Below are 26,367 nucleotides of genomic sequence, written 5' to 3' on the forward strand. Positions count from 1 at the left end.
GATCCAGATAGATGCAAAGAGAATGGAGAACCTCCTCTTCAGGAGTAGAAGGATCAGGATAAAACACCAGAAGGACAATATCCTCCTGACAGAGGAAGTCAGGCAAGACCTCGGGCAGAAAAACTGACTCGGGCACAAAATCACTTTATCTGGATAGAAACACAAAAAGAAGGAAGAAGCCAACAAATCCCCAAGCTCACCAGCCCTGTGACCAGAATAAACCACCACAACAAATGAACTTTAGCTGAAAGAAACTTAAGGTCAATGGAAACCAGGGGTAACAGGAGGACCAGTCAGAGCCTGACACACCAAAGGGAGATCCCAGGTGCTGAAGGGAGAGCAGGAGATGGGGTGTTAAATCAAGAAGCTCCACGTCAGGCACATCACCAAGGGAGACACAGAAGCTAAATCAGAGCCCCTGAAAGCCAGAACGCTGATCTATTGGGTACAGAGGGTGTACATCACTAAACCCATAACAAGCCCATCCTAAAAAAATCCAAACCTTGACAGATCACAGGAAACAGGAGACAGACCCTCCCACTGGGACCAAGAATAAATGTTCTTTCAATGACGAGTGTAAGACTTCAGGGTCGAAGGCCTGCGAGACAACTGGATGTGCTGGGCCACCTCAAGCGAATAACTCTGAGCCAACAAGGACAACCTCTCAAGTACCGTACCCCCAGTCTGAGGCACAGCAGAGACAATGAGAAAGGAAGAGGAGCAAGCAAGGGAGAGGGATGCATGGGAAACCTCCAATGTGGACAAACTGCCAAACCTTGAAGAAGGGGAAACCATGGCCTGCTGCACCATTCCAGAACAACCAGAAGAACATGTGCCTGGTCTACCCTGGAAAACAAGGGAAATGGAGGAAAGGCAAACTGGAGTCCCTGGGACCACGGGATGGAGAAAGCATCTATCGCACAGGCCAACCTCAAGGGCATCGAGTTGCAAAACAGAAGGAGAAGGGCTGTGCCATTTGAGGCAAACACATTCAGCCAAGTAAGGCCGAACCTGGAGAGAATCTGTAGGAAGAGAAGAGGCAAGAGACAGAGAACCATTTTCAGTCTCCGAAAAATAGACTGCAGAGAGAGAGAGGAGATTCCTCTCCACCCACGGACTGATTTTCCAGGAAAGTAGAAACAGAGACCAGCGCATCCCCCATTGCCGGTTGACCTAGACAAGCACAACCTGGTCGTTGGTCTGAAAATAGACAGCATGGTTCCAGAGGAGAGGAGAGAAGCAAAGTAGTGATTTCCACGCTGCCAACAATTCACTCCAGGACGAGGACTGGAGACCACTGTATTGGGACCACCTGCCTTGGAGCTTGAAAGCCCCCAGAACTGTCCCCTACCCCATGGCACTTGCATTGGTCTTCTGGACCACCGAGGGAGGAGGATTGAGATTGAAGTCCTGGGACAGATTATGAGGTGACAACCACCACTGGAGAGACTCCCGGATCTCCAGGGTCAAGGGAATGAGAGCCTCGTAAGCCTGAGAAGCCGGATCACAGTGGGACGGAGGCAGGAGAGGATACAAATGGAGGTGGGCCATGGAAAGCACATGCAGAGTGGAGGCCATCTCCCCCTGACTCTGCAGCCAGAGACGGATGGACACCTGAGATTGGGGCAGAACCCAGGAAATAGTTTGGAATAGTATCAATTGTCTTTCTGGAGACTGGAACTTCATCCATAGTAGAGCTGGAAGAGGGCCCCAATGGACTTCAGACACTGAAAGGGTCGCAGAGAGGACTTTCTGTGGTTGATGAGAAACCCAAAAGACTCCAGAAGATGACATGCACGTCCTCCGTAGCCTGTGAAAAAGATGGAGCGCCAATCAGCCCCCCCCCATGCACCTGCTGTAGGATCGACTGCTGGGTCACCATCTTGAAGCAGCGATGAAGAATGTGCTGATACATCCCCTTCAGATCCAATACGGGGCGTAAGTCCAAGGTGTCCTTCTTCCGCACCAGAAAAATTATGGAATAATAACCCAGCCCCTGCTCCAGAGGAAGAAGCCAAACACCCTCCTACAGTGTTTCTCAATTCATAGGATTCCAGGGCAAAGAGTATCCTGGAACACCTGGGCAGGGAGGGAGGCAAACTCGATCCGGTAGCATCCAGTAGCCAGAGGTCACTGTCCGAACTAACCATACCCCCCCTGTCCCCCACCCACTGGAGACAAAAGAAGTGAAGACGACCACCAACTGAAGGGGTAGATAATCACTGCTTTGAAGAAGGTGCAGAGGAGGCACCCACAGACTGGCATTGGGATTTGTCCCTTCCAGGGGCCACCACCGCTGCCTCGAAAGGGCTGGCCAGCGCCCCTAGGTTGAGGAAAAGCTAAGGTGCAGCAATAACAAAAACCCTGCTTCCGGGCAGGAGGTGTGCATGGGAGCCACCAGATTTCAGTCCTTGGCTGACAGCTTCACCATCTCCTCAAGGTGGGGACCAAACACATTTGAGCCATCAAATGGTCATTTCCAGAGAGCAGACTTATGTGAGGTATCCGCCTTCCATGACTGCATCCATATATGACGAAGAGCCCCAATGCAGGCGCCCGAACCCACTGCAGCGGAAACTAGGTTATCGAATGAGATATAGAGCAAGTAGCACACCTAGAGTTCCATCAGAGCCAAAGAGAGGAAGTATCCCCCCCTCATTGATCTTCAGCACCAGGGACTGGAAATCCTTCCAAGGGGACTGAACCATAAAATTGGTATAGGTGGCAGGCACTGATGGAAAAATTGGTGGTGGCGTAAGACAGCTTAAAGGCCCCTTCCACCTTTCTATCCACTGGGTTAGAAGGAAGGGTGTATTCTGAAAGCACTAAGCCCTGACAGGAGAGGCTAGCCGTCAGACAGCAGTCTTGGCAAACTCCTTACATTCCTGGGCCAGCAACTTGCAAACTTCACAATGCTAGGGCAAAGAGGGTGGGTCATGACGCTTCCCCTCTTCATCCTCGGGGTCCTCAAGGTCCAGCACGGCACAGGGCCGTTAAACCTCAGCCGGAGGCTCTTCTCGTTCTCTGGCCTGAAAAACAGCCTTAACCGTCTTGTTAATTAGCCAGCGTATTGCAGCTAAAGTTGGCACCCCCACAGCACCTTTCGAAGTTGACCCCATAGCCACAAAGAAACACGATGAAGCTGCTTTTAGCAACTTGCCCATATCTAGGCAACACAACTCTTGCGGCACCCAAAAATCAGCGGGAGCCACGAGAGGCAGGAAGCAGAACAGCCTCATAAACAACTGTATTGAAACACGCGTCAACCGGTGGAGACAGGAGAACACCCAGAATCTGTGCGCCCCTGCTGCCTACCCCATATAAGTGGCAACACAATGGGGAAGGGGGTTGATAGCATGGAAATAGGATGCTTCACGCGCCACTCATGAGAGCAGGACCCTTGCCCGCTGGAGCATGAGGATCAAAAAGAAAAACAGACCAGGACTGCTCGTGCAGGTCCGCAAGACAAACACAACAAAATACAGAAAAACACTTACCGCAGTCTGACCCGCTAGGTATTGCACTGCAGTGCGGTTGAAAAAGAACAGGCTGCCAAGGTGATGACCTTCCTTCTTATGCCTGTTGGGTAGGCAGCGCCATATTGGAGGATGTATTTTGAAATGTTTTGTGGAGCAGACGGGCTGGGCTACTCATGGATATGGAATGGGACGTACAAACAGACAAGGAGGTAATTGAAAATGCCCTTAAATTTCCATTCACCACCCTGTGCACGTTTTCACCATTCATCGCCATACAGAGCTTTCTGCAAACCACTTTCAGGTGTCCATCTCACTTTACAAAAGCTTCAGGCGAATAGTGCAGGGCACCCCCTTAACTCCCTCAGCCACAAAGAATTGTTTACAGGACATCCAAGACATGCAACTTTGAAACAAATGATGTGCATTTGTTTCTTTATACTGGAGTGGAAACACGAAGTTCCCCTTTAAAGGTAAATTGTGTGGGTATGTGATGTTGAGTTGGGGTAGGGGGGTGAACATAAAACAGTCAAAACCGAGCCTGGAGGGGTGAAAGAACAATAGGATGGAGAGCAAGGTAGGAGCACAGGAAGATCATATTTAGCAAACAAGTTTTTAAAGATGTACTGGATAGACGTCGTTCTTCTGATAAATACTGGGGAAAAGGCAAATTACCTGTGCCTTGGTTGAGTGCTTACACAATCTAGCACCCAAATTCAATAGTACTGTGCCCTTTTTCACCTACAGGCAATGGTTATTCACGTGCAGGTCTGTAATATTAGTTTCCTTATATGCGTTCATGAAAATGAGCACTGCCAAAGTATTTTAATGACATGTTTGATATGCTTTTTTTTCTGGAATGAAATCATCTTTGTCTATTTTGTTTGTATTCTTGTGAAGAGTAGTGAGTGGCGATGATGTAATTGTGCCGATGAGAGACTGGAGAAGGGCTTCAAAACACATACCTTATCAAACAGTGCTTAAGCAAAAAGAAACAAAAGTTCCCTAAAAGTGAGCCAGGGTAGGACACAAGTAAAGAGGCTATGCTCAAAAGGAGGGACACACAGAAGATGTACAAGGTAAGCCATTGAGTAAAAAGCAAGCAAATGAGAGTGACATTTAAGTCAACCAATGGTAAGCACTAAGCCATTGTAAAATCTTGCAAAGCTGACAATAAGTCTTTTGCAAATAGACATATTGCATCGTCTAGTAGGCTCGGCCTAAAAATAGGGCCACCTAGCCATTGTTTTACAGTTTTCATATTAGTATATTTTAATAGCAAACTATTCAATCTAAGTTTAACTTTATGTTAGTTGGACAGCAAAGGGCAATATATATATATATATGTATATATTTTTTTCAAATCAAGATCCTCATCAAAGAAGACGCCGCGCACCACTTCAAAGTTGGTTTATGTGCTTTATTTTCTGTAGGTTTCTCCCACCTACGCGTTTCGGACTATACCAGTCCCTGATCACGATATACAAACAGTAGTCCCTTGTTTGTTTTGCAAATTTATACTAGAAAGCCCACATGGCCAGTTACGATGCATTGTCGGTGTCGTAGGCAATCCCAGTTTTACGTTGGTTTTCAACACTTATCATCATGCTTTGAGTTAGCAAGGTTAATCTTTGCATTTCAATTTGGGTAAATATTGGTGAAGTTCATACCAATACTGATCTGTTACTTCATGTAATATGTAAGAAACAGTTTTAAAGGACGGACAGTAAACAATTAATTACATGATGTCCATTAGTTGGATTTATGGCTGAGTGCCTGATTATAACTTGACCCAATAAGCAAATTTAACTCGCAGACCATTGGCATTTTGATAAATAAAGTTTTTCACCATTCTGCTTAACTACCACATTAATTCATACTGTGCACTGAGGATACATTGAATTTTACATTGAATTTTAGGTCTTATACTTGATGAGATTTTACACTTTTTTCTATAATTACACCAATATATCTTATGTCTCTATTAGTCACTTTCTAGTCTCTTGTAATGCTTCTTTGTGCATTTTTCCAGATGCACATACATCTCATCATCCCCATTCAGTCCCATCGGGGTCTTTGTTTTAAATCTGATTATCAGTTTCGATTCGAGACGCCGTAGTTTTGTGATTCGATCTCCACCTCTCTCATTTTCATTAATCACAGCTATGCCTGAATATGTAACATCCTTCCAAGTCTTTCCAGGGTGTGTTTTCAGGTGTTTTGCTATCGCACAGCTGAAGTCATCATTGGTTATTGAGCGAATGTGCTCCAATATTCGCTTTTTTAGAGCACATGTTGTTGATCCAATATATTTTTTCCCACAGAAGCATTGTAGTTCATATACAGCGAATTGAGATTCGCAAGTAATTTTGTCCTTGATTTCAAATTTTCGTCCTTCTGGATGTTGATACAACACAACTGATGCCTAGGCACCTATATCTATATATATTTCTTTAAATTATTGCTTTTTGATGCTTTCAAAAATATTTTTTTTATTAAAAAAACTTTAATAAAAGAATAACTATCATGTTTTAAATAGTCGTCCATTACTTGCACTGAGCTTGGGTTATCCCCGACAATCTATGTACCATACGTGTTTTTCACTGCCTAGGAAAGTTCTTTTCCCATTTTGGTAATTTACCCTGTCCTAGGAGCTCTAGAGTTATACAGGAGGTCCTTAATTCTTACATTGGTTACTTCTCGAATATCTTACACCCTGGGAAACTCTCTTCACTGTGGCCCGAGACACACTCCCACTATCTGAAAGAGGCGGCATAGGACCATCCCCAGTAGTCGTGTTCGGGCTGGTTTTAGGAAGGGAAAAGGCATAAATTACTTCTTGAACTATTGTCTAGAAAAAGTTTCCGCTAACTCTATTAAATAGGTTAGTCTACAAGCAATAAATAAATAAAAAAGAGAGCAGTCTGCCCTTCTAGTAGAGGGCTACTTACACATGAAAAAAGGTTATACAGATTTTGGAAAAGGTTTACCAAATTAACAGGAAGGAAGTAATTTACCTAGAACAATAGACCAAGAAACTTTCCTGAGAGTAGTGTCAAGTCTTCTCAAGATGTCTAATGATCCAGTTCTCTAATTCTCCGCCAGACATACAACTTCTCCCTCTCGAAGAAAAGGCAGAAGTTTAAATATACAAAAGTAATGTGATTCAGTAACTTATGAAGAATAGTATGCATACACTGCATGAAATATATAAGATGAGCATTGGCCAAGAATTGTTTGGGTATGAGCAAATGATAGACAGTCAAGCAGACTCATGCTACTATTAGTATTTTAGAGGGTGGGATCTCAAAAGTTGAACACCTGTTGTTGTGTTTTCGTGCAGTTCCAAATCACGCTACCAGAAGTTCAGAACACATACCCAACTGAAAAATTGAAAAAGCTTTGTAGAAGCTGGACCACATTTATTGACTGTCTCTTCTCTTTCCACAATCTCCTTTCCCCCCTTGGCACACATCTATATGTGGAATATTAAGACTTGGCAGAGGTGTTCAGAGAGGGGCATTGGGAACTAGTGTTGTTCTGCTGCTGTGCAATGCAGTCAGTAAACAAGGGACCCTGACAGGAGATTCAACTTTTCACCACCCTCTAAAACCACACAATGCAGAAAAAAATTCTTGACCTTGAACAGCCCTTTGAATTTATAGAGACCTCTGCTGATTCCACACGGCTTGACTTTGACCAAACCTCCTACTGTGATGCGACCCCCCCCTATAAAAGAAGGATTATCAATATGAAACATACTACTCTCACCACTGTTTGACACCCACTCTTTTATCCATGCAGAAACTAATTTTGTACCTGGGGATCTCCCATGCATTAATTCAAAAGGAGACTTAACACTCTGAACTTGCTTAATAGTACAATATGCCCACACCACCTCATCCATTATTTTCTGCACCAAGCCACCAATTACACACGCCATCTGAATTATACCTTGAACACATCTGTTAGCTCTCTTACATATGCCATTAACTTGTGGGTTGTGCAACGAGGTGTGATGATAAATGACCACACAACTCTTAAAGAAAGTTTGCATAGCATGTGAAACTAAATGTGTTTTATTATCTGTAATAAGAACAAAGGGAACCCCTCTTCATGAAACAAACTGCCCAAATATATTATGCTGCTTTCAGTGGTGATCTCCTTCACAAACTTTACACTCAACCATTGCAGTGCTTAATTTGAGCAGGTGCTTTCAGGTGCTCAGCACCTGCACTTCTTTTACAGGGGCTACCATTTCTGAACCTGCAGGTGGTGGTCTCAATATTAATTGTTCAATTCAAAATAAAAAGAATAACAGATTTGCATGGTGACTGGCTGCTAAATGTTCATAGGCAGGCCGGCATATGCCTGTCCAGGCAGGCATGATTGTGAATCACCACGTTAGTGATGATGTCATTACGCTGATCACAAACCCAAGAAGTCATCGACAAACTATTGCTTGCATTCTATTTCCCTAGTCTGCTGCACCCTGCCACTGCCTGAGCCTTACCCTCCCATTGGATAATTGTAGCTGGGGGCTGGCTCATGACGGTTTTGAGGCAAGGAAGCTGCAAGAGCGCATTTGGAACTTGAGAGTGAGGGCTCTTGAGGGCGAATAAATGAAAGTAAGTGTAGACTTTCCACTTGTTGCGTAGCCAAAGTATCATATCCGGCAGCCCTGCATTGCTGCTATCCTCAATGTGCTCGATGCGGCTGTGGCCCAACACAACTTTTGTGCGTCATGGCGTCACCAGTAGAATCTGTGCTCTGCACCCCAGAATGGTAATTGCTAAGCGTGAGTGAGTCCAGTAGGCACCACTGCCATACATACTGGCATTGGCAGCATTACTGCTGGGGACAATGCCTGTGCTCTAGCAGGCAGAATCACAGCAAGCTGAGCAGTGGATGCCGATTCTGATGCCGTCGTCATCCTTGGACCTACTAATTACAGGCAGCACTAGCAGTGACATGACCTGCTGTGCTCATGCAGCCGCCTGTTCCGCAATAAACCCAGTCAAACCACACTGATTAATATATGCAAGAAAGCATTTTCATTTGGTGTCCATTTTGTTTTTGTTTTTGGTGTAAGTAAGAAAGTAAAACATATCATCTTTCGCTTCTTTAGGAATGACAACAGGAAAACTCAGAGTTTAAAATAGCAGGGACATGTACAGGCTGACGACAGGGGTCACAGGCAGCAGCAGTGTTAGAGATGAGAGACAGCAAGAGTAAAGAGGAGAAGAAACAAAGAGAGGAGAGAGATGAAACAGAGCAAAGTAGAAGGAAAGGAGGAGAGCAAATCAGATACAAAGAGAAAGAAGCCATGATGTGAAGAACAGAGCATTAAGAAGAGAGAAGATAGAATGACTGCTAGAGAGTGATAGTAAAGATCCAAGATCGAGGGAAGAGAGAGCAGAGCTTGGATGAAAGTGAAGAGAAAAAAGTGCAGGTTTAAAATGAATAGAGGGCAAATCAGAAAGACAGGGTGTGACAAAGGTGATAGAAAATAATTAGAGAGGTGAGAGGATAGACTCTTAGAGCAAAGACTTAGGGGACAGCCAAAAGATCAAGGTTAGAAGATAGAGACTGAGGCAGTGAGATTGTTGAAAGTGGGGCTCACCGGAGGAAGACGTGTGCGGTGGCGTCCTTGGCAAAATTTTCTGCACCTGCACTTCTTTTTTTTACAAATTAAGCCACAATAGCAAATCTGTTGCGAAGAGGCAATTTGGCCATGGAGCCAATGAGGCCTAAGCAGATGCTATGCCACACTTTACCTGGATCTCTAATATGACCCATTTCAGTTCTGCAGCCCACCTTCAATCTCTTCTCTCCCTCCTTGCAAGCTATACACTTTTCAACCCATGACACCACTTGCTCATCCATGCCTGGCAACCAAAATTGAATTCTGGGGTGGCATTGGGTTAAAGTCTATTTCAAATGACCTATGTGCCAACATTTTCCTTATTAACCCAAAAGGTGGAATAAATCTGTCCCCCTCATCAAAACATTCCCTCCACAAAGAGACAACTCATTTAACTCATTAACGAAAGGACGCACCAACACAACAACACAACTATCTCTCCTAGATCCAAGATTAACCAAACTCATCACCACTTTAAGAACATCATCTACTTCCATTTCTTGATGCCAGTCTTCAGTTGTGAATGCCCCTTCCCCAAGCATGACCACATCTTCCACAGAGCAACAGCACCATCATTTTCAGAATTGGAAACAGGGTACCCATCAACAATTTTCCAACTCACAGACAATCTGGATAGGAATCAGTCTGAGAGTATCTCCAGACCTGAACATTTTCAGCTTTGCACTGGTATGCCGGGAGTTTGGCAGCAAATCTTGCTAATCTAGCAGAACCCTTGCCAGCATATCCAGGGGACAACATTTTTACCAGGGGCTTGTAGTCAGTCCTAAGTAAGAATCTTGTGCTCCACACGTATGTGTGAAAGTACTCCACATCCTAGGCCACAGCCAGTGCTTCCCTTTCTATTACAGAATAATTTTGTTCAGCAGATGTCGGTGTTCTGGATGCAAATCCAACAGTTTTGTCACTCCCCAAATGTTTCCGAGAGAAAATAGACTTAGCCCTGTAGCACTAGCATCAACCGTGATTATGAATTTGAGTTTGAGATCGAAAGGTGCTAAACAATTTGCCTGACAAATCTTTCTTTATGTTGTTAAAACCTTTGTCCTGCTACTTTCCCCATTCAAACTTTGTTACCCTTTTAAGCAGATGTCTCAAATGTACCGTTTTGTCTAAGAACCCTCCACAAACTTCAAATTGTTTTCGAATAAGCCCATGAAAGACCTCCAAAATCTGTTGAAAATATGTTTAGAGCCACTTTGAGCAGGTAAAGATCACTTTCTTCATTAGATGGAGAGATGATCAGTACGGATACTTCTCAGCTGGTCGGAGGATAAACTGACCACCCAGGGAATGTTGTGTTTTGAAAAACAACATAGAACATAACCGCCTTCATGTTGCATAGAGGCAGAAAGCCAATGAACATGAGAGAAGTACCAAAACATAAGTACATCATGAGTTCGACAATATGTTTCTTAGTGCAGGGTTACATATAAATGTTGTAATGTGGAAGACAGAAAGAATAACGAGAGGTGTTTCAATTGTGTCCATGCACCCTAGGTTTCATATTGCAAATTTGTCTTTATGCATAACATTTCTGAGCTGAAATCTGAGCAAGCCCTGAAGACCAGTAAGTGAAGGTTCAAATTGAAACATGCCATAAGAATGGCACAGTGGCGGGGCACATTTAAGCAAGCACTAATGATTGAAGAGTAATGAAACAAAATTCAAACATGCAGGTAGGTTCACATAGTGTCGTGACAAATCGGAGCATGCCAATGGCACGATGGAACTGCCATCTCTGTTATGCTTTAACTGGCTTAAAGTTGCAATTATTGGTTACTTTTTTTACATTTTGGAACAATTTTTCTGCTGTAAGATTTGTGTGACCTGTTTTCAGTCATCCACTCAATTCATCAATGCATGCATCAATGTCTTTATTTTCCCAGACGTTCAAATACCTTTGAACTCACTCATCCAGTACCTACCCAGCTAGTCTGTCACCCACTCATTCATCCATCCAACCATTGAGCGGATATCTCTTTTACACTTCTGCCCATCCAATCAACCACACAAAAATGGCAATCAATGAAATACTTCACTAATCACTAAATAAATCATAACTAAATAATAATGACGAAAATGGGAATCAATATTAGCATTGCTAATGGTTGTGCTTAGTTTTTCATACCGCATCATCTTTGCCTCACTTCAGTGTTCTTTATTAATATATGTTATTGTTTCTAGATTTTTGTAAAAGAGGAGGCTGAGAGGAAGACATGGTTTGAAGCACGAGATTTTTGTAGAGCGATAGGAGGAGACTTAGTGTCGTTTACTAACAAGGAAGATGGAAAAACAATCTGGCAAATGCTAATGTAAGTACCTTGACTGCACCAAGTGTTATTTGTTAGGTCTGGGTATGGACAGCTTTTGTAATTTTTATGATTTTATGTTATCAATTCTTTGAAAAAATATAAGAAGAACTACATAGCATGGGCTTTGGGGAAAACAAATTCCGCCATTGGCGTTCATGTTTTTCATGCTTTGCTAATTCCTTAAATAGGCTACCAAGTCCATGATATTTTAAGGATTGTTACATTTATCCATTTGCGTTATCATTAGGTTTTTGTGATGAGACTCAAGTATTCCTATTGTCAGACTGCAGATTCTACATCATAATCATTTCTTTTTTCAATCATAATTCAAAATTAATCTTAAGAGCTAAGGCAGCACAAATGTGAAAATACCCACCATGAAGCAGAGCAAGCATCGTAAAATGGAACAGAGAAGGCAAATCCAACAAGCTCTCCAACTAAACAATGAAGGGGGAGATTTACCAAAAAGTACTGCAATGCAGCGCAGCCCCCCGCAAGGCAGCGCTGCATTGAGCGACAGGGAGCGAGCAGGAGAGCGCCATATCTTCAGAGATATGGCTCTCCGCTCCCCTTTCCCTTGTGCCCGCGCTGATTATAGCTGCCATGTTTTTCCCAGTATGTACACATGCTGCACCGTCGGACATGGAAAAGGAATGAGCAATGAAAGCATTTCTCCTTTAGTGCGCCATGTCAGGATCTTCACAATTATCCTCACAGGGAGGATGGCATAAAAGGAAATTGAAACTCACCCCGAAGAGGTAGAGATCCTAATAGCAGAGGTGGCGAAGCAACAGCACCAACTTTTTGTTAATTCCAAGCTATCTCAAGCTAAAAAAAACAGCTTCAGGGAAAGCAATACAAATAAAATCAGTGTAGTGGCCCCAACAGTGCGAACTGTTGATGAGGTAAAAAAAAAAACGTGGCATGATTGGATGGCGCACGCAAAAGAGAAAATGGCACACAACCGTTGTAGCGCAATGGTAACAGGCAGGAGCGGCTCCTAAGCTATGGCGGAGGAACATTGCCCCACTGATTTTAAACAGTGGGAAGTAGAAACTTAAAATGATGATATCTTTGTGTTATTATTTTAATTCTGCATCCTGCTGCTTTGTGGGTGTGTCAGTGGGTGGGGCTGCTCTGCTCTTTGATCAGGGGAGCAGTGGAGTGGTTTGCCCACTCAAGCGCGCAATGACTCTTTGGTCGACCCTCTCGGGCCGCCCAAATCAGTCATGAGCACTGTCCTCTTCTCCAGGAAGGCTGCATTGCAGGCTGCATGGAGAACAAGCCTAGGCCCCCATTCCCTGGTGGAGCATCAAACCAGGACGCTCAAAACCAGTCACAGTGCTGCTGTAGCGTTGTGATTGGTCAGGGAACCCTGGGTGCTCACCAATCACAACGCAGCATTGCAGAGTTGTGATTGGTTAGTTGGGCCTGCTTCCTGTTCCTTGATGTACTCAAAGAGAGCAGGAGCAGAGACGCGGCACCCAGCAGGGAGCAAGGTAAGTTTATTTGTTTATTTTTTAAATATATATATTGTATCCCCCTACGCACATCTCCGTGACCCCTCCTGCGATCTCTCCGCCACCCGAGAGGCATGCCAGCCATCCCTGGCAACAGTGTAGATACTTACATCCCACTAACATCAATGGAGGAGCAAGTAACAGCAGTAATAGGACCGGAACTGGTTGAAGGAGTAAAAGGGCCAGTTACAGCTATGATTCTGGACCATACACGTACCAGTAAGTGAATGTGCAACTTGTATTTATACACACCTAATAGCAAAATACTCACAACAATATTACATCTGCAGTGGAACCCCACTATATATGTCAAACAGATGATCAAGGTCACATGTACTCTTATATCACCATGATCAGACCCTAAAGCAGAAAATATAAAGGGCAAATATTGAGCACATATGTCACTCCTAAAAAATGCATTGTGTAGGTATAGTATAGGAAGAGGTCACAGGACGAGTGGAATCCAGATTCCACATGCATAATTCTTGATAGAAATTGTGCTACTGGGGGGCCAAATGTGCAAATGAATGTTTGTATGCTAACACAAAATATATCCTAAAATATCTTTACAACACTTCCTACTTGCATGTTGTCAGACAGATAACATTTGTGGGTTTTGTACTTGCAGATTCTAGTATATTGACCCTACAAGGGTGTGTTGCATCTACTTTCTGCCTAGCAGCGGGTCCTCCTTTAGGACGGAGGAGCATCTCCTGCATGCTGGACACTCAGCAAGTGCGTGAAACAGAAATTAAATAAAATGGTAATGGTGATTACCATTCTAGTGCACCTTACGTATGAGGATAGGGCAGGGCCATTCCAACTTGAAGACAGTTGCCTAAAGTGCGCATATCGGATTGGCCGGCTATCCTGCCACAGCCAGCCCGACATATGCACTTCAGACCTCAGTAATCTGTGAGCTGTATAACAGCCCTGGGGACAGCAGACACAGGCTCCTAACCTGAAAAGGAGCGCTGCCTTAAGCTGCTACGACCAATCCTGGAGCTGCTTTCATACATGAGAGCAGCTCCAGGATTGGTTTTGTTCATTTGCTCACTCTTCATTCTTCACTGCCTAATATATCAGATGTAAGAACACTTTGCATCTCCAGTTGCCAGCTTTTTCGCAATTTCATAACCACTTCAATGATCTTCATTGCTTAGTACACATTTTAATTGTTGTCTACCGCCCTTCTGTAATTTGAAGTATAACAATTCTGCTTTGTGTCTGTGCTTTTGCTTATGTGTTGTCAAATGTGTTACTAACCTGTGATATGATGTTGGGCAGATAATATGGGATGGCTGCTGGGTACAATTTAACAAATATGGGGGCATATTACCAAGAATACGCGATAATTATCGCTAAGCTTGGTTAGCGGCTATAATTTTATCGCCGAGCTTCGCCTATTTTTATCGCTTAGAAACCTTGCTATTATCAAGGTTTATCTCCTAAGCGATAAAAATCGCCGAAATGCATGAATATCGCTGAAAAGTCAGCGATATTCATGCATTACCGAGCTAATGCTCTTAGCCATGTTATCCACCTACCATTGGATAACATGGCTAAGAACTGCTCTTGGCAGGCGTTAGCTTTTGGAGATATTCGCGCTTAGTGCGAATATTTCCAAAAGTAGCTAATAGGAGATAGCGATGTTAGTGACTGTTTCCAGTCGCAAACATCTTGGCACGCCCACTTTGCATAATTATCGCTGACATGCAAAGTGGGCCCCAAGATGATCGCTATCTCCTACTAGCTGTCGCTAACTGGTGTTAGCGACAGCTAGGTAATAGGGCAATAAAAGTATCGCCGCTTTAGCGGGGAAAATTGCCGCTAAAGCGGTGATAATGCCCTTGGTAATATGCCCCATGATTTGTTAAATAGCTTCTAGATTTTAGATGGGACATTGTGGAATAATTTACATATGTTAGTAAACTTCCTGCTATAAGTCTTTTTTTTCAAATATGGAATATGTGTCCAATGCGCATAAACATTGACATAAATCTTGAGATGGTATGTTATACTTATACTTTGTTGTAGTCAACTTCCAAATGACAACAGTTTACTTTTTTATCCTCACTTAAAAAAAGATGGCACAGTGACAGATCATTAATCTTGAAATGTACTTTATTTGTCAAACACATATGTTTCACATTTGGTAGTTCTCTGGAAACAATTTAGTGCTTGTTTTACTTAGTAAAATTAGAGGTTCAATCTTTAGTACACATCTTGTGGTGTGTAGTTGTAATTCGTTCCCCAGTCATGCAGTTACTTTTGCTTTCTCCATGCAAAGAAACTGGCAACAATAGTATTCTTTCGGCATCGACCTTCATTAGATTCCTGTTTGGCATATTTCCTTTCCTCAATATTTGGTATGATGTGTTCAGTATTTGCTGTAGAAGCAACAGATATGTCCACATTGCCTCAGACTGCAATACTGTGTAATATGCAACCGACTACAAACATGTTGCTGAATGTTGTTTGCCTGCACAATAATCACTCACCAGACATTTTCTGTTTAAAGCTTTTGTTTTCGTGACTTCATACAGTGTAGGATATAATTGTGTACATGCGTTTACCAATCAGAGAGTGGGTGACTAATTCTCATACGACCAGACAGTATTGGCGGACCAGTACCAATATTTGCAGTTAGCACCATCTACGACTCATCACCAACATTGAAGACACACATGTACTGACTTGTAGATACAGTGTATCATGTGATGTTACATTACTGTGACTCCACTATGCTTTTAGTAATTTCAGTATGACTTATTCATTCATTATTTCATTTATTCAGACCACTTGGTGATTAAATTGTGTTTTTGGTACTTTTGACTACTATGTATAATCTGAAACAAATACATACTCAGCGGTACACCTTGTTAATATATTCCATATTCCTTGTCAATATATTCCATAGAATGCCCCTTTCAACCAGAGTTATGGGAGAAATAGCGACATATTTACAAGGGTATGAAAAGTCATGCAGTGTGACTTTACATTGCCTTGTAAATATGGGAAAAGCCTATTGCGCTGCCTGGGTGTCAATAGACGAGATGCACCGGTGGTGCAAGGGGCTTGTATATGAGCCCCAAACTGCCTTAGACCAGTTGCTAACTCCTTTTTGTTATATAGAGCGGCAGCTACACATTGTTGGAATTGACCAAACTAGGTATAATTATTTCATGAGCACTGGCAAGTCTGCATCTGTAAAGGGTAGAAAAAAGTTTTCAGTGATGATTTAGGTAGTTATTTTTATTGGCTTTCCAGATAATTGACTCACTAGTACTATATGAATTACCTTGAAATGCAGAGAACAGCTGAAATAGCACTGCTCTCTTTCAGCTTAGACTCCATGATTTCTTTCCCTGAGTACAGACCACCGTAAGTCCCAACTCTCAAATAGCTGCCACTGGCCCCTTGTGATGTAATGCCCATGAAGGTGGTGGACAACTTCTCATTTCACCATTCAAGGGGAAACAAAACTGTTTGCAAAATTTATAGCACCATGTTATCATAAAAGATTTGGAGGGTTTAAAAATCCTCTCAAAAACAAAAAACATATTAAAACTTTGAAGGATTGCCCATCATTTTGATGGTACCACCTGTCAAACTTTAAATACGTTGACAGGAAGCGCAGTGACGGCAGTTCGTAACAATGTTTAGAGTTGTCTATGAGGCTGGCTGATAACTCTAAATATGGCAGGAAGAAGACCCTTAGTATGGCAGGTGTGAAGTACTCCACAATGGCAACTGACTTACCTCTGCTAAACTCAAAATCAGCTCCCTGGAAATACAATATTGCCCTTATTTTACTGAGGTAAAGTCTCTCTTGTATTGAGTGAAATCACCACTTGATAGTGTTGTGTGTTTTATGTAGGTATTTTTGTAGATATTAATTGATTGAAAGTTCATAAAACTTTCGGCACTTTCAATCAAGTGCCACATGAATCAGTATTCATATGGAATATTTAAATAAAACATGTACATTACACCATTTTACCCATACATGTTAAATTTTTGGGAAAATGTTCCCCAAATATCAGCTTTTCATTTCCGGGACACATAGTCATTTGTACCACAGCAAATCTTGTAATTGTTTTAAAAATAATTTGTCCTTTGAAAAAAACTAGAATGACATTTCACCTATACCTCTCAGGTTGGTCTCCAAATACCAACTTCCAATATTCAACATCACTCAAATGGATGGACTATGTGGTCCAATGGGATGGGTACCGAGAACCATGCCTCAGAGTAGCCACAGGTGACGCTGCTGCTCCACCATCAGCAATGGAGAATCATACCTGGCTGGAGTGATCGTGATTGCGCTGAGAAGAATTCTCTATTTCTCAGCTGCCCGCAAAGCCCGGAAAGATGCTGAAGACGTGACGTGTTTGTTGGGCCCTTAAAGCGGATTCCCTCTTGCGGTGTAACGCTAGGCAGCCTCAGGAAACAGACGTGGACGCTAAAGTCAAGAACTGATGGCGGAAGCGGGCGGTAACCGCTGTTACAAAATCAGCTGTGAAATCTCCATGGGCAATCTTTGAACTGCTCTCCTGTGGTGTTTTTCAAGTTGCTTCGTGGTGCCAATTTACAAGGTAAGCTGCGGCCATTGGAATGCCAGCTTGCTTCCCCCTGAGCTTATCAGTCTTTTGACTGTGTGGAGCTGAGTGTTGGCATTGTATCAGACTACTGAGTGAAGTAAGCTGAGTAGGAGCGGACGGAACCCCAGAGAAGCCAAGAGTCCTGTGAAGAGCTTTCTGAAAAAGTGCTTGATTCAAGGTATGTAGGATTTAAAGGGGGCACCGAGAGATGAGAGGGATATAAGAGGGAGAAGGGGAGACTAGAAGAAAAATGGGAAAACCTCTGAAGTATTCTAATGCAGTCGCTAAAGTCGACTCTGCAGCCCGCCTCAAGGCCAAAACATGCTTAGCCCAGGCAAAAAAAAATACACAGCCACCAATAAGGAAAATACCACCAATTCCCTTGGCCTGGATACCACCCTTGAGAGCTTGTAGGAGGAGGTGCCCCCTATAGCCTCCCCGGAACGAGGGGTACTGGTGGTAGATCAGACAAACGCTACATTAAAACTGATATAAGTCGCAGCTTCAACGTTTAAATTACAGCAGGATAATTCTTTACTTGATGGTCTTAAAAAAGGATTAAAAGGGGCAAAGGAATGTCCATTGTTTATAAAGAAAGCAACTTTAGAACCCCCCTCTTTAAGTCCAACTACCAAAACGTCAAAAGGGCCTTCAGCAGTACCAGTGCCAGTGCTACCAGTATCATCAGACAATCTAACTATAAAAGACCAGGAGAGACCACAATGCCACCTAAAACCTGATCAGATTCAACTATGTCCATAAGAAATGATTTGGCAGTTCTGGAGCCAGGTCAAGGTCTAAGTCAAGACCAGGTGGTTTCTCCAACACCATCAAGGCTTGTAGAAATTACTGTTTCCAGCTCAATCCAGTCAAAGCTGCTTGGAACTTCAGATGAAGGTAAAAAAGACACCAGTAAATGTCCCTTTAAACCCTATGCTACCTCAACCTCAATTTCAGCCCCAACTCCAACTGCGGTCTCAGGGTCAACTGCTGACAGGGGGTCTACTGGTTCAGGAAGATTCTATGGTTGAAAATCGGAATCTGGGCATTACGGAATTACAATGTAACTCCAGCCAAAGATCGGAAACATCAGGAGTTTATCAGATGGACATTAGAGATATACTGAACTTAATATTGGAAAAGGTTTGGGAAATGAAAAAAAACCAAGAACAGGAGATTGCCTCCTTGCGCCAATGGCTAGACAAAATTGAGCTGCAATGACATGCTTCCCCATCAAACTCCAGGAAGCGGAAGCCAGAATTTCATTACTAGAACATGAAATGAATACGGTTATTGGGGAAGCAAAAGAGGTAGCAAAAAACAAAAGCTATCTGGAGAACAAACTTAAGGATCTCGAGAACCATTCTCAGAGGTCAAACCTCCGAATAGTGGGGGTACCTGAAGAATTGAAGGGTCTCAAACCCTGCAATGGGTCAATTCATTTATTAAGCAGAAATTTCTTCCGGAATTCGAAGGAGACCTTTCAATTACCAGGGCACATTGAGTCCCAGCACATCCCTTCCCTAATTTTACGATACTATGAACAATCTTGCTGAATTTTGCAGCCTTTCGTATTAAGGAGAGAATCCTAACAAAGATGATCCAGCAGAAACAGTTTTTTGTAAATGAAATCGCTAAATGTTGTATATTTTCTGATATGACTGCTGCTGCTGCGCGTAGAAGAAAATAATTTGTTAAGATTCTTCATTTGTTTAAAGCCCATGGCGCCTAAGCATCAATTCCTCAACATTCTAAACTGCGGGTTTTAGTTAAGGCAAAGTTTTTCATGCTTTTTGATTTGGAGGAGGCTCAGGCATTACTAAAAGAGATCTTGCGCGGATCCTGAGCTCTAGGGAATAGTATAAAATACCCTGGTCCCTCATACATGAAAATGGGCTCTGCCTGCTCTTGGCTCTAATGTGTGTTCCCTATTAAGTAATTTTGACTGTTTCTTTTCTTTTGCTGGGGTCACCCAGGGTGTAGTTAGATGACACCCAGGAGGTTAGATGGGTGGGGCAAAATGTGCCTAGCATGGCTAGTGTTTTTTTTTCACATTTCGATGGGTGGGTTTTTCTCTTTTGGGGTGGGAAGATGGGGTTTGGGAAGGGTTCACAGCAGGAAAAAGAGCAGGAGCAGAAGGAATTTAGAGAGTCGTTATTGAGTAATCCCAAAGTTTACTCTAGGAATAGAAACAGCAATAGAAACTGGTAAATGCAAGTTCCAGTCAGTCAACGTGAATGGAATTCTTAATAAACGAAAATACGGCGCTCTTATTATATGGTTGATTTCATTCAACCCGCAAGTTTTGTTTTTCCAAGAGACACATTTAAAATCTAATTCCCCTAAATTATTTTTACTCAAGGTTTTTTCTAATATCTTTTTTGCATCCGCAGGCCTTGCAATGAGAGGAGTTGCCATCTATTTTTCTAAAAAATTACCCTGGAAATGTGTACAAATTCACAGGGATCCACAGGGGAGGTGGATATGGGTGGTAACAAAGTTGAAGGTGAGGACTTTGAACTTCGTAAACTATTATGGCCCTGTTTTCGACGACACCTCAGGGTTTGTTAAAATCAATGCGCTTCTGAGGGGAGCCCCTGGGCAGATTATTATAGGAGGTGATTTTAACTTTATACAGGATTTAAGAAGGGACAATTTAAATAAAAATAAAAAACAACTTAAACCAAATACAAAGGCCATTAAACAAGAATATCAATTAATAGATGCTTGGCGAAATATAAATCCTGATAAAAAGTGTTTTACTTGCTATTCACACCATTTTCAAACCGTGTCCCAAATTGATGTTTTTCTTACATCTAGACCCTTTCAGGTTTTAAAGGCAGATATTGGGTGTAACCCCTTTTCAGACCACGCATATATTGGGCTCAAACTCGTACTGGGGGGTGTAGAGAGCGGCCCAGCTGGCAGCTGTACCGCCTTCTCCTCCAGGACCAAGATTGGGTGAAAAGCTTCAGAGAGTGGAGCTCCGAATATTTTAAGATCAATGATAACACCGCAGAACCATTTTCCATATGGGGTGGGTACAAGGAGGCAGCTCGCGGACAAATAATTGCCTACTCTGCTTCCCAGTCAAATATTCGGAGGCCTAAAATAGCAGAATTACAAGCAGCGGTCGAGAAAGAGTATGCCCACCAGATTCAGCTGCATCCTCATCATCTTGAGCAGGCTAGAACAGCTCTGAGGGATTCTTTTGTTTTAGAAGAGATATGCAGTTCCCAAGTGTTTCAACAAAGGGTCTATGAAAATATTTTGTATACTATTGGGTAATTCTACAAGAAAAAAACAAGAAGCAGCTATAATATCAAAAGTGTTTGACCCTAGGACCGGATTAGAAGTTACCAATGGGGAATGAGATCCCACACATTTTCCTAGAACATTTCCAGCACCTTTACCCTAACAAATATTCGGTGGGGGAGGAGTCGATTCAGGATTATTTCACGAAAGTGAATATTCCCAGACTCTCAGATAGCGGATTAATCAATTAGGGTCAGATGTGGAGCCCGTTGAGATTTTGGCATCCATTAAAGCAACAGCCGGGGCCAAAGCGTGTGGGGTGGATGGCTTCCCCATTGAATTTATAAAACTTTTTCAAAAGAATTAATCTCACCTCTGAAAAAATTATTTAATTATATTAAAAAGGGCAGTCTGGTACCCTTGTTTTTTTAAAGAGGTGATAATTGTGTCCTTTGTAAAAAAAAAGATAAAAATCCTACGGACGTTAATTCTTATAGGCCTATTAGTCTCCTAAATTCAGACTATGAGATTTTAATGAAGGTATGGGCTGAGCGCTTTTTATCTGTCCCACAAAAGACAATCTATAGTGACCAGACTGGTTTTATAGCAGGAAGATTTATGGCAGCCAATACTGAGTTTTTAATACAGGCCTTGGATTACTTTAACACTAATTTTATTCCGGCCTGTATTATGATGGTCGATGCTGAGAAAGCATTTGACTTGGTAAATTGGAAAACTCTGTTTTTTGCCCTCGGTCAGTTTGGCTTTCCTCCCCAGGTCATTACCATGCTACGTAATATCTATCAGGGGTATTAATAAACTTGAAACATGCAGGTATCGTAAAAATTAACCAGGGGACAAGACAAGGCTGTCAGCTTTCGCCATTGCTTTTTACCTTTTTTATAGAACCATTGGTAATTAAAATGCAAAATAATGCTGTTATTCAACCTCCAATCTCTGGCATGGCTAAATGGAAACTTTTTGCGGACAACATTATTTCATATTTGAAGCCCAGCAAAGATCATTTGGAAATGGTATTGAGGGAATTTATGAATTTTGAGCTGATTGGCGGCTATAAAATAAACTCGAACAAAACTGAAGTTTTAGCCCTCAACACAGATTTAAACTTTTCTCCATCTTGCCTGAGGGCACAAGCTGCAAAGCTAGATCCAATTAGATATCTCGGGATCTATGTGTCCAATCAATACAAACAGTTATATAAATTGAATTATTTAAGGATGAAAGAAAAAATTAAGAGACTTTTAGAACAGTAGCTTTTACTCCCTTTAACATTGGAGGGAAGAGTTTCATTAATTAAAATGTCCATACTTCCGTTGCTTATATTTCTTTTTATTAATGCCACAATAAAAATAAATGTGTCTTTTTTTAAAGAAATGGAAACCCTGATCAGAGAGTTCGTCTGGGGAAAGAAAATGCCAATGGTTAAATTGACCGCAGTACAACTATCGACTGCACAGGGGGTTTATCTCTGCCTCATTTAAGAACCTATTATGAGGTCTCATTTTTAAACCTAGTGGCGGGCTTGATGGGATCTACGTGTATTAGAGATAGCTTCATTATTGACAAAATTGCACAAGAAACAAGATCTCAAACTCGCGTGTTTTTAAATACCTCCAAACTTTAAAAAAAACTAGATACAAGACGTTAAAGGACTACTCTTTTAGTTTTCAGTCCTTTTTTAAAAAGACAGGCTCCTCGGGTTTACAGTAATTGAGATTGGGAGAATGTACTAGTCTTGGCCTCCAGATTCGAGAAAGCCATATGAATAATTGGGAAGGTTGTGGGCTAGGGGAGTTAAGATATTTTTTTATTTAAAATAGGGTGATCTTCTGGCAGGAGGAAATAGCAAGGGCTGGGAGTCTAAGGAAACCTGCCCTTTTTAAATATCTACAAATTGTTAATTTTTTTAAGAAAACGATTGCCATTCTTGATGCTCCTAATAAACTTGTGGTAGCTCTCTATGGGGCAAAGTAAATGGTGTTGGGAATTGGTATCTCTTGCTACATCATCAGGGTCAATTACCCTTGATAGACAATCATTTCGCAAGAATAGTCTGTGAGACACGATGCATTTTTCCATTAATTAATGGGAAGCCTTATGCCACCTAGGAAGTAAATCCCTGCGCGCAGCTAACTTCAAAAGGATGGCCTTCTTATAACGATGGCGGGCCTATCTAACTCCAGAAGTACTGGAAAAAAGATATCCGGGAAGAGAGTTGAGCTTGAGGCTGAGGCTGCCCTATTCGAACTATGTACAGACAGAACAATTTTAACAGAGGCCGAAGAAGTTGTTCTATTTATTTCTTGTTCTGTAGCCTGTTCTTTAACTCTTCAAAATTCGGAATCTAGGGATGTCCCCTCTCGTCTGAAATGGTTTAATAAAATGAAAAGGGCACCAGATTTTGAAGAAGCATATGCAAGACGGGTGGGAGCCACTAGGAAATCTAATAAAAATTGGAAGTTTTTAAGGAATTTTAGTAAACTTAAAGGAGGGATAATATCACTCATTATTGATTTGGACATTTTAGCAGTTTTGCGATAGTTAGCACTTTGTCTTTGCCACTGCACATTACTACACGTTTTGCACATTGTTAACTTGTAACTTCTACTGATGTTACATCAATTAGCTGCTACAGCCATAATTTTTAAAAATGTGTCATGGAAAGAAGAAGCTATTGTGGTTGTGTTAAAAATGGATTTTATGATTGTTTAGATCTTAATATGTATATCATGTTCTTATTGCTCTGCTCAATAAAAAAATATAATAAAAAAACACTCAAATGTAGTATTGCACCAAAGGGACCGAACCTGCCTTTCATGTTGAAGTACCACAGTAACAGCCTAGCGATCCCCATTATAAACATATGATAGCTACCAATTTCAGGAATACCTATTTTCTGCCAAGGATCCAGTCTGAAGTTATAGGAGACCACCATATGCAAAATACTACTATACCAGTGTCTCAAATGGCACATGCCACAATAATTCATGGATGCTGGCAGTATTCTAAGGAAGGCCATTTTATACCGTGGATAGCTTTATCCCAGAGATCCAAAGACTGCTCACAATATGCCAATGAGGACTACATTATGGCTCAGTGATTATGATGCTTAAAATGCCCACAGTGTGCCAAGGAAAGCTGTCCTCCAGGAACAACATGGTGGTCGGAACACACACAATATGCAATGAGAGGCCCTCACCAAATTTATCAGTGTCACTTCTCTACTTCTTCTTTGAATCACCTGTTTTTCTCGGATTCTCTCACGATCATTTCCCCAATATTACACTCTTCTAAATATCCATCTCCCAATCGCCACTGCCTCAATGGGTTCCCCTTTTTGCTCCAAATTACTGTTGTTTTTGTTAAATACATTTTATTGAGTTTTAAAACAGTCATACAGCGATAATAGACTTCCGATTACAATTGTGATGAATCGACACTCTTAGCCTTAAGAGTCAGGTACTTCCTGTTATGGAGTGGGAATTGCTTTGGGTGTTCCAAGCCCATCTCCAGCAACCCCCTACTTATTGGTGAAACCATATAATATGCTATTAGTCCACGGAGTTCTCTATCATTAGTCCTTGTGATCTCTGTTCAATTATGAACCCTTCCACAACTAACCCCCTCCCTCCCCACCCCCCAGGTGTGTCACATATAATACATCTTCGGGTTCTGCTCAGCGCCATGATGCTCCTTGGAGTGATAATAGAGCTTTACAAGTTCTAATTACATTACAATCAGCTTTGTATCTTTGTACACCAGGGTTGTGCTATGCTTAGCACGGACTTCTGCTATAGTGGGTCTACATCACTGGGTCATCAGCCTGGGGCAACTAACTTGGTGTGCTCATGTTAACATTTGGCAACCAGACAAATTTTAGAGTGAGGGGTTCAATCTGCAATGTCTGGGACCTCCTCTATTGAGGTGTCATCCCTCTCCTCCTCTGGGCGCTTTAGAAGCTCCACCAATGCAACCCATGCTCTGGCTGTTTCCAGTGTTTTCCGACTCCCAGTCCGACTCCAAATTCCTGGTCATGCCTCATTTCTCATCCTTGTGGTCTTGGTGTGCTTTTCGCCACACTCCTACATTAGTCTTTCTCTTTTCTGTTTCTATGTATTTTCCTCTTGTCTCCTTTTCAGCTGTCCGAGTCTCAGACTTCATCTCTTCTCCCTGCTTATCCTGTGTAAAGGCAGGGAAGCCATAGATCCACAGGAACTATGAGACCTCGCCTGCCTCTTTGACACAGGATACAGACAATAAGCCATGGATGTCAAGGCGAAAGGGGAATAGGATAGGAGAACAAGCTGCCAAGACACAGAAGATGTGGATGATTCTTCTGTGTTGCATCGTCTGTCGCTGGTGTATTGAGGATCTGCAGATGAGGTTTACTCTAAAGAATGTTTCCTATGAATACAAAAAAAGCAAACTCTGAATTTGAAACTTCACCTCCTATCACATATCATTTCACTTTACCTTTAGGCCTTTCCATACCTGTGCCCTGCTCTCGTCTAGCCCTGTGTTTGTTCACTCTGAAAATTACTTGGAAACCCTAAAGGTAAAATGCACATTACTATGTACTGTGAACTGTTTCCATTAGCTACCCCGTATCGTGAAGTCTAGTGCCCACCCCCAAACCTGCAGTCCCTGTGGCTCTTGAATGTGATTATTAGACTTTGGATCTTTTGTGTGAAGGATACCTGGTGTATGAATATGTTCCAACATTTCTCTCTTATTTCTATTTTCTTTCATTCATTACTGTTTCTTCTTCTCAGGCTGTCTTTTCAATTGCTGCTTTCTTTTTTGTGCCACTCTCCATATTTCATACTTCTAGGGAATTAACATTTTCTATCCTCCATTATTTTTGTTCTTATCCCTTGCATTGCAAATCAAACTTTATTTCGAATACTTCCTATCTTGCTTTTGTCATTCATTCTTTTATTTCTTTGTCTGCTTATTTTGACCTATAATTTGTCCTCTTTTCGAGGCAAGATTGCGGTCACGCCAGTGACCGAGTGAGACAGGCTGTGGACGCTCCCTTCTATTAACCCCCCTGGTCTCAACCTCCTGGCGACTAATGAAGTGAGGGCCGTTAGAATATTTGGGCATGTTGTGGCTCTGGTTTTACCTGCATCAGAAGGGATCTCTACAATTTCCGCGAGCTGTGTTTCACCGCGGCTCACTTGCAGACTGATGGAGCCCCGGAGCACTTGATTTCCGACTGCGGCGCGAGACAGAGGCAGCGGCTGTCGCTCAGGCAGAGGGCTCGCTGGAAAACCAGGAGCGTGCTGGTGGCAATGGCACCCAAGAATGCCAGAAAAGATCCTAAGACTCGGGCGGCTGCCACAGCCAAATTCCCCCCTGCACATGTACATGCTTCAGCAATGGACGAGGTGGCACTGTTGGTGTACGACAGGATAATGTTATATCTCCTTGAGGGGGCACACAGACTGGTGATGGCACCACAGCGAAACTGAAAGTTCCAGGGATCTTTAAAAAGATGCAACCGAAAGGTAA

General features: G+C 42.3%; 1 protein-coding gene across 1 annotated transcript in view; it reads left to right on the plus strand.

The window, feature by feature from the left end:
• Positions 1 to 26,367, plus strand: part of LOC147688873 (macrophage mannose receptor 1-like) — a 731,375-nt gene that overhangs the window by 236,343 nt on the left and 468,665 nt on the right. Inside the window, exon 13 of the mRNA XM_086941773.1 lies at positions 11,326 to 11,453. Coding sequence (XP_086797899.1) covers positions 11,326 to 11,453 — 128 coding nt within the window. The remainder of the gene's footprint in view (positions 1 to 11,325; positions 11,454 to 26,367) is intronic.

The sequence above is a fragment of the Lissotriton vulgaris genome, chromosome 10, assembly GCF_964263255.1.
Source record: "Lissotriton vulgaris chromosome 10, aLisVul1.2, whole genome shotgun sequence".
NCBI classification, from domain to species: Eukaryota; Metazoa; Chordata; class Amphibia; order Caudata; family Salamandridae; genus Lissotriton; species Lissotriton vulgaris.